The sequence below is a fragment of the Capricornis sumatraensis genome, chromosome 1 (assembly GCF_032405125.1).
Source record: "Capricornis sumatraensis isolate serow.1 chromosome 1, serow.2, whole genome shotgun sequence".
Classification (NCBI taxonomy): Eukaryota; Metazoa; Chordata; class Mammalia; order Artiodactyla; family Bovidae; genus Capricornis; species Capricornis sumatraensis.
Window position 1 is genome coordinate 3,866,542 of NC_091069.1, and position 15,058 is coordinate 3,881,599.

The 15,058-nt window shown below is 59.3% G+C and overlaps 1 protein-coding gene across 5 annotated transcripts in view; it reads left to right on the forward strand.

Annotated features, from left to right (window-relative positions):
- The first annotated feature begins 507 nt into the window (after positions 1–507).
- RALGDS (ral guanine nucleotide dissociation stimulator) overlaps positions 508–15,058 on the forward strand; it is a 32,459-nt gene continuing 17,908 nt past the window's right edge. For 4 of the 5 annotated variants that reach the window (XM_068981066.1, XM_068981072.1, XM_068981080.1 and 1 more), the window contains exon 1: positions 8,538–8,720. In XM_068981066.1, the coding sequence (XP_068837167.1) occupies positions 8,538–8,720 (183 nt within the window). Of the gene's footprint in view, positions 673–8,537; positions 8,721–15,058 lie in introns of those variants that run through there. The other variant, XM_068981085.1, reaches the window with a different exon arrangement.

A 15,058-nucleotide genomic window follows, 5' to 3' on the forward strand; every position in this document is an offset into this window, starting at 1 on the left:
CAGACGTGGAGGAGTTCTGAGGGCTGAGTGATGGGGAAGGCTTCCAAAATGAGACAGTGGCTTAAGAGGAAACAGAGGGGTTCAGGCAGGTCTCCTGTGCCCCACAGCACCCGGCTGGACTCACTCCTGGCTGGTGGCTGCACTGGCTGAGCTGTCTTGATCTCTGTGACTTGTCCCTGGGTGGTAATTTTTTTCTCCCAAGCAGGGGGAGTGAGGACAGGGCCTCAGGGTGTTGGGGACACAGCTGGGCCCTCCCCGCAAGACAGCAGATCTGAGCTGGAACTACTGGCCGGGCTTGGGACAGTCCACCCGCCCTGGGCTGGCCCTCAGCCTGGTAGGAGCAGGAATTCCTGGCCCTGCTTGTCACAGGAGCAGGTATGACAGCCACGCGGGTAACACCAGGCCTAGGTACTCGGGAGCCTAACTCCACTGGGGCCAGCGGACGGGCAGGCAGACTGGCAGAGGGCCTCCCCGGGAGCCCATCCCAGGCCCACCTGCCTCCCTATGATGGCCCGGCAAGCCAGGCCCGCCGAGCCCAGGGGCAGGAAGGGCTGGGTGTTCCTCGCCTGTGTCTCTGTGGTGACTGCCAGGAGGTGGGCCATCGCCCGCCACGCTGCCCTCCAGAGCCCCACATCTTGGCCGAAGACACCTCTGCCAGCACCTGCCACTGAGGTGAGTTTCCAGGGCAACAGGTGCTTCTAGGTTGTGGCTGGCGCCCTCGACTTCCTCCCCTCCCATCAGAACTGGTTGAAGGAGTTTGGCTGGAAATTGCCTGGAGAGGTTCCATCTCCCAATATGGATGTGAGTGAAGCGGCTGGGTGGGGGGCGGGGTAGGAAGGAGGCTTGCTTGCCACTGGTACCCGTGTATGCCCACCCGGCTGGCCGCCTGTCTCCCTGCTCCCGCCTGGGCGGGGTGGCGTGGCCGGGGATTGTCTTAGCGGCTCCTGTTCGAGCGATTCTTCTCAGATTACTAAGCTTCTGTGCGCTGTTTTATCTTCTGCTCCCCTGAGAGCCGAGTGGTAGTGGTATTACTATTCTTACTATTATCTCCATCCTCCTGATGGAGAAACTGAGGCTCTGGGAGAGGGAACTGAAGCTAGGAAGGTGCAGAGCAGGGACCCGAATACAGACCTGGGCTCTGCATTTTAAGAGAGTTTCCCAAACCTGCAGGCCCCCTCCTCCGCCCTGGGTGCAGCAGTCTGCCGGTCAGTGTGGGCTTTTCAAGGGACGAGACCCTGCCTCTCTGATCTCTCTTTGTTCTCATGTGTCGGGCTCAGTTGCAAGTCTCAGTGGCCATTTCCTCCTGTTTATGTCCTCTCCTTTTCCCTGCCACCCCATGCGGCATGCAGGATCTTAGTTCCCCGACCAGGGGTCAAACCCGTGCCCCCTGCGTTGGGATCAAGGAGTCTTAACCACGGGAGTGCCTCCCCCTTCTGTTTCCCTTCCTCCCTCCTCTCCTGCACCCCCACCTTGCGCCCAGCACCTGTTGGACAGGTGGCCTTTTGGGGTGTCGGGCCCTGAGCGCTCTGGGAGTGGAGGACAGTTAGCAGAGTGGCCCTTGGTCTTACTCTGTAAGACCCTGGACGTCATGTGTGCTCGTCTTGAGTGCCCCCCACCCCCAGCATCCTGAAAGTCAGAGTCGGGGGGCCGTACCCACCCCTCTTCAGGGGAGGATGGGGAGCCAACTCATGGCTGGTCCAGAATGCTGGAATCCAAGTCCTGGGCCATTGCCACAGATCCGGGCATTGACTCATCTTGTCCTGCTCACGCTGGGACAGCAACACCCTGTGAGGTCAGAGATTTGGGGTAATGATGTCAAACCCCTCCACCCCGGATGGTCTCCTGGTTGTTTGGAAGCTTCATGTCCTGCCTCCTGACCATCTCTGAGCTTGGCCTCCAGCCCCTGGGGACTCCTTGTTGCCCCGAGGAGGAGGCCGTCCCTGGAAGTTCCCAGGAACCAGAGGCGGAGGAGGTGGCCCGCTGTGCCAACAGCTCCCACACTCAGCCCAGGTGCGTCACCTCCTGCCAAGGTGTGTGCTCACCTGCCCACAGAGGGCCACCCCAGGACCCAGGCAGCCAGGAATGGTGACATCAGGTCAGGGAAACGATTAAGGAGCCTGGCCAGGCCACGCCCCATCCGTGAACTCCCCAGACTCTAAATATAGATCAGAAAAGACAGACCAGGTGACCTCCACCCACTCAGTGAGAGATGAAAGGTTTTCCAGCAAGGCCTGACCTGAGTCTGGGTCAGTTCGGTTCAGTCGCACAGTCATGTCTGACTCTCTGTGACGCCATGGACTGCAGCACACCAGGCCTCCCTGTCCATCACCAACTCCCGAAGCTTGCTCAAACTGAGTCTGGGTCCCTGACTCCTGTCCCTCACTGGGTCACCAGCTCCCTTGGCACCGTGACCGAAACTGGAGGAGGTGATGGCCAAGACCCTTGTCACCTGGATGTGGCCTTTAGCCAGTTCTTGCTCTGAGCCACCAGGTACCTGGAGTGGCACCCGAGGCCCAAACCCCATTCCCTGGGACCTTGTGCCAAGCAAAGGGGTGGATTAAAAGTGGGAAGCATGGGCCAGGCAGAGAGAGGATGGCTTGAAGCTCTGGGGACTGCAGCCTTTCTGTGTGAGCCTCCCTGGGCATCGTGAGAGAGGACCCCAGAGATACCAGCTGAGCTCACACCAAGCAGTTGGTCTTTTGTCTGAAGGCAGAGGTTGCGGGGGAGGGGGTGGTGCGAGCTTTGAAGGGTCAAGAACCCTCTGGCTGCTGTATGTCTGGGCACCAGTGATTGGATAATAGCAGGAAGGGAAAGGGGCCCCAGAGGTTTGGCCTGAGCACACCTTTCTCTTAAACTGAAGGCGGCTACTGAGGGGCCTGTGAGCCAGGGAGTGATGGGAGGCCCAGTGGGGTCTGGGGCAAACCCATGGGCACAAGGCCCGGCTGCAAAGGACAAGTGTCCGTCAGCTCCCACCCAGCCTCCTGTCACATGGGGACACAGACCCGGTGTGGCTGGATTGTCCCAAGTTACGGGAGCAGCCAGAAATGGGGACTTTTATATGAAGTCACCTGACCTTTTACTGTTGGCTCAAAAATTGAAAAACACTTTGCATGCCAACCAAAACACATGTGGGCTAGGTTTGGCCTGGTTCTCTTCCTGGCTGTCAGCTCAAAACCTGTCTTTTAGGCTTCCTGTGCGGGGAGCATCCTGATTACAGGAGCGGTCTGTACAGCGATGTTATCCAGGGCTCCTTGTGATCTCCAGGGAGGGACGGGTGCACCCCCCCTCCCCAGGGAAAGGTTGGAAACCTGGGACGGCTAGGATGGGATGAGCTGTGAGCAGGAGCAGGAAAGCAGGGAGCGACCCCCATTCATATAACCCTGCATCTTATACACAGCTTCGTGTCTCCCTCCCAGCAGACCCTCCAAGGGCCTAGGTCAGCAGAGCTTCGATTTCAGACTGACCTGAGGTCACGAGCCCCATCTGAGCCTCGTGATTCCGATTCTGCCCACTGCATCGGGCCATTGTGTTGTCTGGATGCTCTGAGAGCCACAGGCGCGTGGGAAGTGGTGAAGCAGGTGGGGGTCACTGCGGTGGGCTCCAGGTCTGGGGATTGCTGCCCTCCCTTCAGGGCTGATGGAGCCTCAGCAGCATTAGAGGATGAATCGAAACAAACTGTGTCCTTTTTCTTTCTTAACGTCTATTATGAAAAGTTCCCCAGAACACAAAAGTGGAGAAAATGGCGTAAAGACACGCAGCTCTCCTCATCCCCCTGCGGGGCCGCCCTTGCTGCCTCTCTGTGGACCCTCCTTCCCCACCCCGGACCACGTTGACCAGACCTCAGGCACACGGCTCCGGCCGTCAGTACTTCAATAGGTTACTCTAATAGTAAGCAAAATCCCATGATCACATCCAAAAAATGTCAGCTATCATCAGAGAGCCAGTTGCTGTTTACTCACTCAGTCGTGTCCGACTCTTTGCGACCCCGTGGACAGCAGCATGCCAGGCTTCCCTGTCCTTCACTGTCTCCCAGAGTTTGCTCAAACAGATACCCAGTAGTGTTCAAATCATCCCAGTTGTTCCTTAGGTTGTTTTTGTGTGTGTGTGTGTGTGTTTTGTTTTTTTAAACAGTTGCCCTGTTTGAATCCCAGCCCAGAATCCACATGTTGCATTTGGTTGCATGTCACACCTTTATTTTAATCTACATTTTCCCCCTTGCGTTTTCCCCTGAAATGTATTTGTTGAAGGAACTGGGTGGTCTGTCCTGCGAAGATTCCCAGAGTCTGGAATTTGCGGGGTGCGTCCTCGTGTGTGTTTAACGTGCTCTTCTGCGCCCTGTCATTCCCCCAGTGGTCTCTGCGCCCAGAGGCCTGGCTGGATTCAGGTTAGGTTTTCAGCAAGCGCACTTTCCTGGGTGGCTCTGTGGTCTTCCCTGCGGTACCTGCAGTGCCGGTTCCCTCTCTTTAGGGCTGCCCTGCCCTTGGGAAGACGTCTCCCTGGCAGCTTTGAGGGAACATCATGAGACAAGGTGCTTGAGGGCTGGGGAGAGGGCCTTGCACGTGCGAGGTGCCCGGTGATTCTCAGTCCCTGGTTTGGTTTGGGTTTTAAAATATTTATTTATTTGGCCACATTGGTCTTAGTTGTGGCAGGTCTGCAATCAGGGATCGAACCTGTGCCCCCTGCATCGGGAGCACAGAGTTTTAGAGTTTCAGCCACTGGGCCACCAGGGAAGTCCCTTCTCAGCCCCCATTAAGGTGCTTTGCCTGTGCTGTCCCTTTGCTAAACGGGAGAAAGCTGTGCCTTGGAAATACAGTGACTCGAGGGGGGCAGGGTGGGTGGGGGTGGGCATTGGCCAGAAGGGGGGGCCACACAGTAAGAAAGGAGTGGAGTTGGGCTGCAAACCCAGGCATTTCAGTACCGGGTTCTGTACTACACTGCACCCCTGGGAACTAGGAGTGTGTGTGTGTGTGTGTGTGCAGGCAGCTGGAGCAGTGAGCAAGCTTCTCAGGACCCAGGAGGAGACCCCCAAAGCAGGGGCAAACAGGCAGGGAGGGGGACAGACGCTAATCAGACAGACACCAACCAGAGGAAACCACCTCCTGCCCCGAGCATATGATGTCTGGGCAGCTGGATGGGAGGCAGCCCCGCCAGCTGTGCTGCTGTGCGTATGGTCATGGAGCACCCTGTCCTCGCCTCTCCACTCGGCTTGGGCCCCCTCACCCCAGTCCCCTGGACCTTCAGGGTCAGAGAGGTGGTGAGCCTGGTGCACTCAGAAGGCACTCGGCCTCTGTGGGCCTCTTTCCCAGCTGGAAAGTGGGCAGAAGCTTGCTTGCCAGGCCCCTCCCTGGGAGAGAAGAGATAAAAGGAACCCAGAAGAGATAAAGTGAGTGCAGTCAGGTGCTTAGTTCCCCAGGCTCTGAGAGACTGACTCAGAGAGAAGCTTCTAGCCTGAGGCAGTGTCCGGCCTAGAGGTCACTCCTCACTTCTCTTGGAGAGCCTCATTCCTCTCTGAATATACATGTCCTACCCGTCTCACCCTTCCCTGGGGCTTCCTAGACAGCCTTCTTGGGATCTCTGCTCCAAGCCAAATCTTGCTTTAAAAACAAAATCAGCAAACAAACAAAACCTAGTGTTTATTATTATGTATGTGTGATTACTAAAATATTTTAGAAAAATTAGCAAATTCTGAGACTTAAGAAATGTGTAGCACTGCCCAGAGATAACCACCATTACTTTGGCAAAGTGGGTCCCTGTAGTCATATGCACACGTGTAATGTCAGCTTCTGAAAGCATGTGCTGTAGCCTGGGTTTCTGACTTGCGGGCTTCCCCGGTGGCTCAGACGGTAGAGAGTCTGCCTGCAGTGTGGGAGACCCCGGTTCAATCTCTGGGTCAGGAAGGTCCCCTGGAGAAGGAAATGGCAACCTATTGCAGTATCCTTGCCTGGAAAATCCCATGGACGGAGGACCCTGGCAGGCTATAGTCCATGGGGTCACAAAGAGACTGAGCGACTTCACTTTCACTTTCATAGCTGAGCATCTCCCTCTGGGCGACGGTGAAGGACAAGGAAGCCTGGTGTGCTGCAATCCATGAGGTTGCAAAGAGTTGGACACGGCTGAGCAACTGGACAGCAACTCCCTGTGTGACGGTCCTCCTGTGGTGGGTCATGGCACACAGGGTCTCATCAGTGAGCCTGCACAGAGTGAATTCCTTTGAAAGTGAAAGTGTTAGTTTCTAAGTCATGTTGTGACCTCATGGACTGTAGCCCACTGGGCTCCTCTGTCCCTGGAATTCTCCAGGTAAGAATACTGGAGTGGGTTGCCGTTCCCTTCTCCAGGGGATCCTCCCGACCCAGGAATCAATGTCTCCTACGACTCCTGCAATGCGGGAGGATTCTTTACTGTCTGAGGCCCCGTGGCCTGTAATTCCTTTGGCAGAGTGGTATGCATCCAGAGCAGTACATGGAAATCCACATCCCCACTCTGAATGCTTTCTTAAGGTTACTTCCTAAGAGTGCGGTTGTCATATCTAAGGGCATGAGTGTTTTCTAAAGTTTTATTTTATTGAAGCAGAGTTGATTTACAATATTACCTTAACTTCTGAAGTGTACAGCAGAGGGATTCGGTTATGCATATACGCATGCTTTTTCATGGCATGAAGGTTTTTAATGCCTGTAATAGAAGTCCTCAGGCTGTCTTCCGTGGGTCTTTGTCAAAGCCTTCCTTGTGCCTGAGGGAGGACCATGCGCCTGCTGCAGATGTGCGCTGCACATCTGGTGGGCACACAGGTCAGAGGGAGCGGGTGGGGCCCGCTGTCCATGGATACCTGTGCAGGGCTCAGGGTGGGTGAGCCAGATATGTTTATGGGCTGAGGAGTCCGGACCCGCCCCCTCGTTTTGCAGATGGGAAACTGAGGCCCAGCAGTACGGAACCAGTTCTGGAGAGGTGGGTGGCATTGCCAGGGCTGCTGACAGCGACCGCCAACCGCTGAGAGGGCTGAGAGCTGAGGCCAGGCGGGGCAGGCCTGGGCAGTGTGTTGGTGTGAGGGAGGGACGTTCTCACTGGTTTCTAGAAAGAGCAGCTGAGGCTCCCCAGCCAGCCCTCAGCATCCTCAAGGGCAGGCTACCTGGAGACCCTGAGTACTCAAGCTTCCAGGGGTCCTAGCCAGCCAGGCTAGTGGCAGGTGCGTGGCTGGCCTGAGTCCCTCGTGACCCTTCACTCTTGAATGTGGACCCCCAAGCTGGTCATGCTGAGTGTGGACTCGTCCCCCTTACTCCCCTGACTGCCCCTCCTCCATCTCCTTTCTGCTGGTACCTCTTCCAGATAGCCTTACGGCTGAGATAGCCCCGGTAGAGGCCCTTCCCCCAGCACCACACCCTGACCCATCAGTTCACTTCAGTTGCTCAGTCGTGTCCGACTCTTTGCGACCCCATGGACTGCAGCATGCCAGGCCTCTCTGTCCATCACCAACTCCTGGAGTTTACTCAAACTCATGTCCATTGCTTCGGTGATGTCATCCAACCATCTCATCCTCTGTCATCCCCTTCTCCTTCTGCCTTCAACCTCTCCCAGCATCAGGGCCTTTTCACATGAGTCAGTTCTTACAATCAGGTGGCCAAAGTATTGGAGTTTCAGCTTCAACATCAGTCCTTCCAATGAATATTCAGGACTGATTTCCTTTAGGATGGACTGATTGGATCTCCTTGATGTCCAAGGGACTCTCAAGGGTCTTCTGCAACATCACAGTTCAAAATAATTCTTCGGTGCTCAGCTTTCTTTATGGTCCAACTCTCACATCCATACATGACTACTGGAAAAACCATAGCTTTGGCTAGACGGACCTTTGTTGGCAAAGTAATGTCTCTGCTTTTTAATATGCTGTTTAGGTTGGTCAATCAGGACGGCCAAATACAGGGGTGCAGGGAGGACCCAGTCCTGACTCCAGGACTCAGGAGCACATAGCCAGGTACAGGCACCTGGCTGAGAGTGTGCCATACAGCTATTATCAGCTGTGATCTTCCTGAAGAACCCGAAGCTCAGAGAAGTTAAGCAATTTGTCTTAGGTCACAGAGCTAGTGAGGGGCTTAACTGGAGTCTGTCGCAGATGGACACCCACTGCTTGGCCGCATGTCAACGCGTACCCCACACACCTATACAACCCGTGCACGGCGCCCGCGCCCACCACACACACACACACACACACACACACACACACACACACACACGTGCTCTTCCCTAAGACACAGCCAGCAACACGCGGCGGGGACGCGCGCGCGCGCGCCCACGCCCCTCTAGCGTCTCCAGCCCCGCCCCTCCGACGTCTCCAGCCCCGCCCCCTCAACGCCACAGGCCCCGCCCCCGGAGGCCAGCCCCGCCCCCGGCCTGACCTCCGCGGGGCCGGCTGGCGCGCTCAGAGCGCAGGCAGCGCCGAGCCGCGCGGCCTGCCGCCGCCGCCCCCGCTGCGCGCCGGGCCGGCCCCGCGCCCGCGCCGCCCCGGGTCCCGCGGCCCGGCCGGCCGCCCGCGCCACTTCAAGCCGCCCATGGTGCAGCGCATGTGGGCCGAGGCGGCCGGGCCTGCGGGCGGCGCCGAGTCGCTGTTTCCGGGCTCCAGGCGGAGCCGCAGCGTGTGGGACGCCGTGCGCCTGGAGGTGGGCGGCCCCGACAGCTGCCCGGTGGTGCTGCACAGCTTCACGCAGCTCGACCCTGACCTGCCGCGCCTGGAGGTGGGTGAGCCTCGCCGGCCCGGCGCTCGGCCGAGCGAGGAGTGGGTGGGGACGCAGCGCGCTTAGCGGATCGCCCACCGCGAGTGGCGGTGGCGATGGTGGTGGTGGTCACCACCCCCCAGCCCAGGAGTTGCGCGGGGGCAGAGTCCTTCCGCAGAAACTCCCGTCCTTGCGCCCACCCCCAGGGCAGCCAGGTGGGCGTAGGGGCGGCCGCCCGGCGGGCAAAATAATTTCGGGACCAGATCCGGCTCTGGAACCCTTCGCTCCGTCCCAGTGCCTGGCCGCTCCGCTGCCCCTGCAACCCGGGCAGACGTGTTCCCGCGGGCGGTCTCGTCTGTTCTGAGTCTGCCTTTCCCGGCCGCAGGGCTGGGCCGTACTTCATCCCTGTGGCCAGCTAGGGGGCCTGCTTAGGCGGTTTGGCTTCGAAAGGCAGGTGGTGCACTAGTGATTAGGGCGGTGGCCTCCGGGAATCCTCAGGGGTGGCTGGGACCACAGTGGCCTTCCAGGCAGCCCCCTTGGAGGGCAGAAGTGGACTCTGATGTTCAGAGCTGGTCAAAAGGGTTGCGGGGGGGGGGGGGGAGGAGGGAGACAGGCCCCCAACCTGTGGGCCAGGTGTCCAGGCGGGGAGGATGGGGCAAGGGCCTCTCAGATGGAGGGGTGACTCCCTTCTGCTTGATTAGAAAATGCACTTCCACCCTGAATCTGTGAAGGTTGGGTAGGATTCAGCAGGGGGTGTGCCTCTCGGGACCTCAGTGAGGGCTGGACTCCTGTTTCTAGTGCAGTGTTGGGAGGAGGGGGCCAGTGGATCATGGGGAGCAGTGCCCTCCCCCTCCTCCCACCTGACTGTGCACCTGACTCTTGACCCCCTGCCTGGGGCCAAGGTAGCAGAATCGGGGGGGCTGGGGCCTAAACGGAGGGAGGCTGTTCCTGGGTCAGAGGGCTCAATGAAGGTCCTGATCCCCCATGCTGGTATCCCCCACGTCGTTACTTTAGGCCCCGGTGAGCTGTAATTGCCAGCCTGAGTCTTGGGCCTCTCTCTGTGTGACCCCAGTGCCTAGACAGGGTCTGGATGCGTAGTTATGGGAGGATAAAGCGGATCTTGTCCAGTGTGGGAGAGGGGGGAGGGAGCTCTTGGTGGGAGGACGGCAGGCCTGGGAGACCCTTTATTGGTGAGCTTGGCGGGTGGCAGGGCCAGGCCTCTTCCCCGACCCTCATCCACCCACAGCTCTGGTCTTCATTGGCAGCTGGACTGAGACCCCTGGGAGGGTGGGGGCGGGAGCCCTGACACCAGCCCAGCGCTCATCTGACTTTCATTATGTCTGGCAGCTCCTCCGGCTTTGTGTGCTGGAGGGTCCGGCCGGCGCACTCACAGGGGCAGGCCGCCAGGCTGCTTCTCCTCCCTCCCTCCCTCCCCCTATCCATCTGTATCCCCAAGGAACCGAGGGAGAGTGCAGATCTGAGGCCTGCCCCTGCCCGGGGGTCGGTCTGCCTGCCTTCGCCCCCTCTCACCTCTCCCTTCTGGCCCCAGCACTGGCCTCCAGGCCGCGGCCGCTGTTTAGATATCAAAGGGGAAGCTTCTGGCTAGTGCAGGAAAGCCAGGGTCCTGGCAGGAGAGAAGGCCACTGCCGGAAACCAAACACAATGACCATTTACCGTGAGCTGGGGGAGGGCGTGGGGAGTCCCTGTCCCTCCTGCCAACACCGCCCCCCTCCACCCCCCACAGCTAATTTCCTGGTTGCGGTGGCCTGCCAGAGCTGAGGCGGCCGCCTGTGGTCCCTGTCCTGTCTGGAAACCACGAGGCAGTTTCTGTTTCCTCCCCAGGCCCCCTTTTCCTACTAGGCCTCCGCCCCGTCCTTCCCTCTCGGGGCTGCCAGATGTCCTCGCACATCTGGGTATCTGCTCGTCATCATGATTCGGAGCCAAGCCACTGCTGACCCAGCTCGGCCGGCACGGTTCAGTGCTTCGTGGAGGTCCCTGGGCTCGCGCCCCCGTCTCCATGCCAGCCACCAACTCAGCCAGGCGGGGATGGGTCCCAGAGTCCAGAGCACCTACTGGCTGCAGACATGACTCCCTCATTTGAGCTCACTTTGACCAGCCCTCTTGACTACGTGCCAGGCTCAGAAGGCTTCCCTTGTGGCTCAGGCGGTAAAGAATCTGCCTACAGTGTGGGAGACCTGGTTTGATCCTTGGGTTGGGTAGATCCCCTGGAGAAGGGAATGGCAACCCACTCCAGTATCCTTGCCTGGAGAATCTCATGGGCCGAGGAGCCTGGCGGGCTATAGTCCACGGGATCAGAAAGAGCTGGACTGAGTGATTAACTCTGGAGCTCAGAGAAGTAGAGTCCTTGAAAATACATGCAACCAGCGAGAATGCAGCCCAGATTTGAACCTGGGCCGTGTTCTTTGGTGGGCGCCGTTGTGTGCAAGAGCCCATGGGGATTGGAGAAGGAAGGGTCTGAGTTCACGGGGAGATCATTACGAGTGTCTCTGGAGGCCAGGGGAGCTGCGGAGGGGCGAGAACCAGGCCCAGGCAGCTCAGAAGCCCCCATGGTCAGTGAAGGGCAGGGGTGCTTAGAAACCAGAGGTAGGTGAAAGTGCTTTGGGCCAAAAGACACGGAGGAGAGCTTCACGGAAGAAATAAGCCCACAGCTGGACCCCAAGAGTTTAAATAACATCTCATATGAGGCAGCACTTGGTGGGAGGCTCTGCACTGAGCAGTGTGCACGCATGGTGTCTGTTTGGGATCACGATCGCCCGCCGTCCATTTAACAGATGGAACAACCAAGGCACTAAGTTGCACAAACTTGCCAGTAAGTGGCAGGGGCAGGATTCTGACCCTAGGCACTAAGCCTGGAAGCCCTGAGCTCAGCGTGGGCTTGGAATGAAAGGAGGAGGGCTTCAGAGATGTGAGGGGGAAACCTGTCTCCCTCCAGCCTCCCCTCCTCCTTCCCCATGTCTGTTCTCTGGATTTCAGGGTGTGCAGGGTTCTAGTCTAACCCCCAGGGCTCATTAGCCTCAGGCCAAGAGGCATGATCTGAAAGGGTTGTGTGTGTATGTTTGTGTGTGTGTGCAAAAGCCTGTGTACCATCCTCTTCCAAGCAGGCTTCCTGGTAGGCTCCAAGGGGACAGCCTCAGATAGCTGCAGAGCCTGTCAAGTTCAAGAGGGGGACTGACCAGCTGCCACCTGCTGGGCCCCCCACTTCCCATCTTGCTTTCCTCCTTAGGAGAAGAGGCGGGAGGGGGCCCGTCTGGCTGGTACTGCGTCTTTGTCTTTGTTCCTTATCTGGGGGAGGGACTTCACCACTGGTCTGGTCGTTTCCCGGAGGCTCCAGGATGGCCCTGGAGCAGGAGTGAGTGGTGGGGATCAGCACTGGGAGGAGTCAGCCCCGTGCCCAGTCTGGAAGTTAGCCGTTTGTAGCAGTTAGCTGTTTGCAGGCCCCGTCTTCACTGCTGGTGAGGAGCTTTTGGAGGGGGACTTAGCACGGGCTACCCACAGCCCTCAAGCGGCCAGTGGGGCGGTTCCAGGAGGCTGCACCCAGGCAGTCGAGGACCGGCTGCCTGGATGGTCCCCATGCATGGCACCATGCTGCCCAGCCTCCCAGACGTAGAAGCGCTGCGTTATTGGACCTGTGGCTCCAGCAAAGTCACTGTCCCCAAACGAGTGCTGCGGAGGTGGGGGTTGAAACCTGCAGCCTGGTGTAGGAGGGGGTCTCTAAGTGGTCCCAGTCTCCATCTGTTGGCCAGCCTGCGGGGGGCGGGTAGGGTACGGTGCTAGGGGAGCCGGGCAGGGGTGCCTGGCAGGGTGTGGGGTTTGAGGAGCTCTTGGGAGCAGGTGTGGCCCAGTATTTTCTTTGACCGCCCCCTCCCCTGGGAAGCCTCAGATGCTGGCACAGCCAGCTCTGTGGTCTCACCTGGAGCCATGATGTTGGCCTTTTGACCCGGGGGTCAGCGCCACGTAGGCTGGACCAGACTTGGGCTCTGAAGGGAGGAGAGCTGGGCTGGAAGCCTGGCTCAGCCTCTCACAGCCCTCGACCTGCTCGCGTTCCCTGAACCTTGGTTTTCTTATCTGTAAAGTGGGTTTGATGCCCCATCCTCTGCTTAGGGTTCTGGCGAGGCCTGAACAAGACAGGCAGCCTGACAAAGCGGTCCCCACCAGTGTCTGGCGCCGTGTCAGGGCCGGCCAGGCATGCCTGCCACCATTGTGTTGTCTGACAAGGTGCCAGGGGAGTGCCTGTGCCCAGGGCTCTGGGAGGATACTGGCCAGCCTGGTCAGCGTGGTGCTTCCAGGCCAGGTTCTTGCAGCCGAGCTTGGACCGTGGCTGCCTTGGCCATCCCACAATAGGGGCCCCAGCCAGGCCCATCTCAGTGGAGAGGTGGGGGTCTGAGGGCGCTGAGCCCTGGTGCACCCCCTGCACCTGCTGTGTGATCTGAAGAGGCCTGTCCCATCTCTGGTCTCCCTCCAGCAACTGTCTGAGCAGGGGCTGGACTCCACGTGGACCCTGTGACTGGCTGTGGCAGCTACGGTCCAGGTGGTGCATGGAGGCCTGGGGGCGTCTTCACGGGACACCAGAGGCCCAGGCCAGGGTTCAGTCCTGCCCTGGCTGCCTCTTCCTGGCTCCTGACGGAGATCAGCTCCCACCCACAAGTGAGGTGTCAGGAGGATTACGTGTGACAGGTGTACGAGGGGCGTGGCACCCAGGAGATGCCCACACGTGCTGGATGCTGTGGCCCGTGGTGGTGTTGTCAGCCAGCTCTGCCTGGCACTTTCCCAGCCCCAGACAGGCGCCCCTCCCCTCTGCTGCCACCAGCCAGGCCCCCTTCCAGGCCTGGTCCCTGGAGGCCTGACAGTCTAGAGCCGGTCCTGAGTGGGCAAGGCCAGCCTGGAGTCTGGTCCGTCCTCCCCCGGAAGCACATTTCTCTTCTAAGTGCTGATGAGCAGCGAAGCTCAAGCTGGCCGGGAAGGTTCTTGGGAAGATGGGTCAGCCTCTGTGAGGCTCAGCCCAAGCTGGTCCCCAAATGCCAGTTTCTGGGGTCACTAAGCTCCCTGGTTGCCCTGCCACCCAGGCACCTCATGTGGTTCCCCCAATCAAGGCCACCTCTGGGGTGTGGTTCCTGGGGACCGGGAGTGTGGCTCACCTCTATCCAGCACTGACCATCCACCCTCAGTAGGGTTCTATTCGGGCCCAGGGCCCAGGCCACCCACCTGAGGTGGGGGCAGGCTGGAGGGCGAGGCCCTGTTGCACACCGGGAGGGTGGCGCACACTTGGCATTTTCGTTCTCCCTGCCTTGTTGGGCACACATTCTGAGAGATGAACCAGGTCCCTTGACCATCTCCCCTGGGCCTCGGCCTCCACCTGTGTAAAATGGGTGTGCAACTTGATCTTCAAACCCAGGAGCCTGTGTTCAGGAAGGCAGAGCAGCTGCCTCTGATGCTGATCGCTCTTGTGTTTTTCAACAAAAGGCACTCCAACAAAAGGCTGAGAGGTCAGAAAGCCGCAGGCCTGGTTCCCTCTTCCTGGCACTTTTAGAATGGCCCACCGTCCCTTTCACCTGCCCTCCCCCAGGTTCCCGGGGCGTCTGGCAATTCTCCCATTCCCGCCCCGTGTCCCGCGTTAACTCGCCAATAACAGTGTCCTCACGCCCCGTTCCTGGGCGCTTTGTATGCCTGGCTGGTCCTTCCTCACACTTGTCCCTTCTTGTGACCCGCCCGCCTCATCCTGTCTGAGTGCTACTGCCCTTGGCCCCTCTCTCAGACAGGCTCACTGAGGCTGGGGGGCTGCGGGACTCAGCCAAGCTGGGAGCAGAGCCCAGCAGGAGAAACAGCACCCCGGGACCCGGTGGGCACTGGAGAGGGGCCCTGTGTGCCCAGGGCTGCAGGTGCTGAGGGCCTCAGGGGACCTCTGTGGCTCAGTGGCCCTCAGCAGGGTGCCATGAGGCCCCTGAGCAGTAAGCTTGTGCATGTGGGGCCCACCACCACGCCCCTCACCCAGCCTGACCTGAGCGAGACCAGGTTTCTCCATGTGCAGCCCCCGCCCCCCGGGGGTTGGGGGGACAGGGAGACAGTGGTGTGGGTTCAAGCCTTCCTTCTCCACCTGCCTCCCCGCTTCGGCCAGGTCCCCTGGGGCAGGGAGCATCCTGCAGCCAGAGGCATCCATGGATCTGGAGGCCCTGCGTGGCTCTGGTGTAGTTTCCACCAGAAATGAACAGGTGAACGGGAGTGCAGGGGTCCCCAGGGTGGGAGAATGGCCACCTCCACGTGTGCAGGCATGAGCGCCTTCCTGCAGGAGACAGCTGGGAAAGGCCCAGTGGGTTCCGGCGGGTCTAGCCTGAAATACAGGT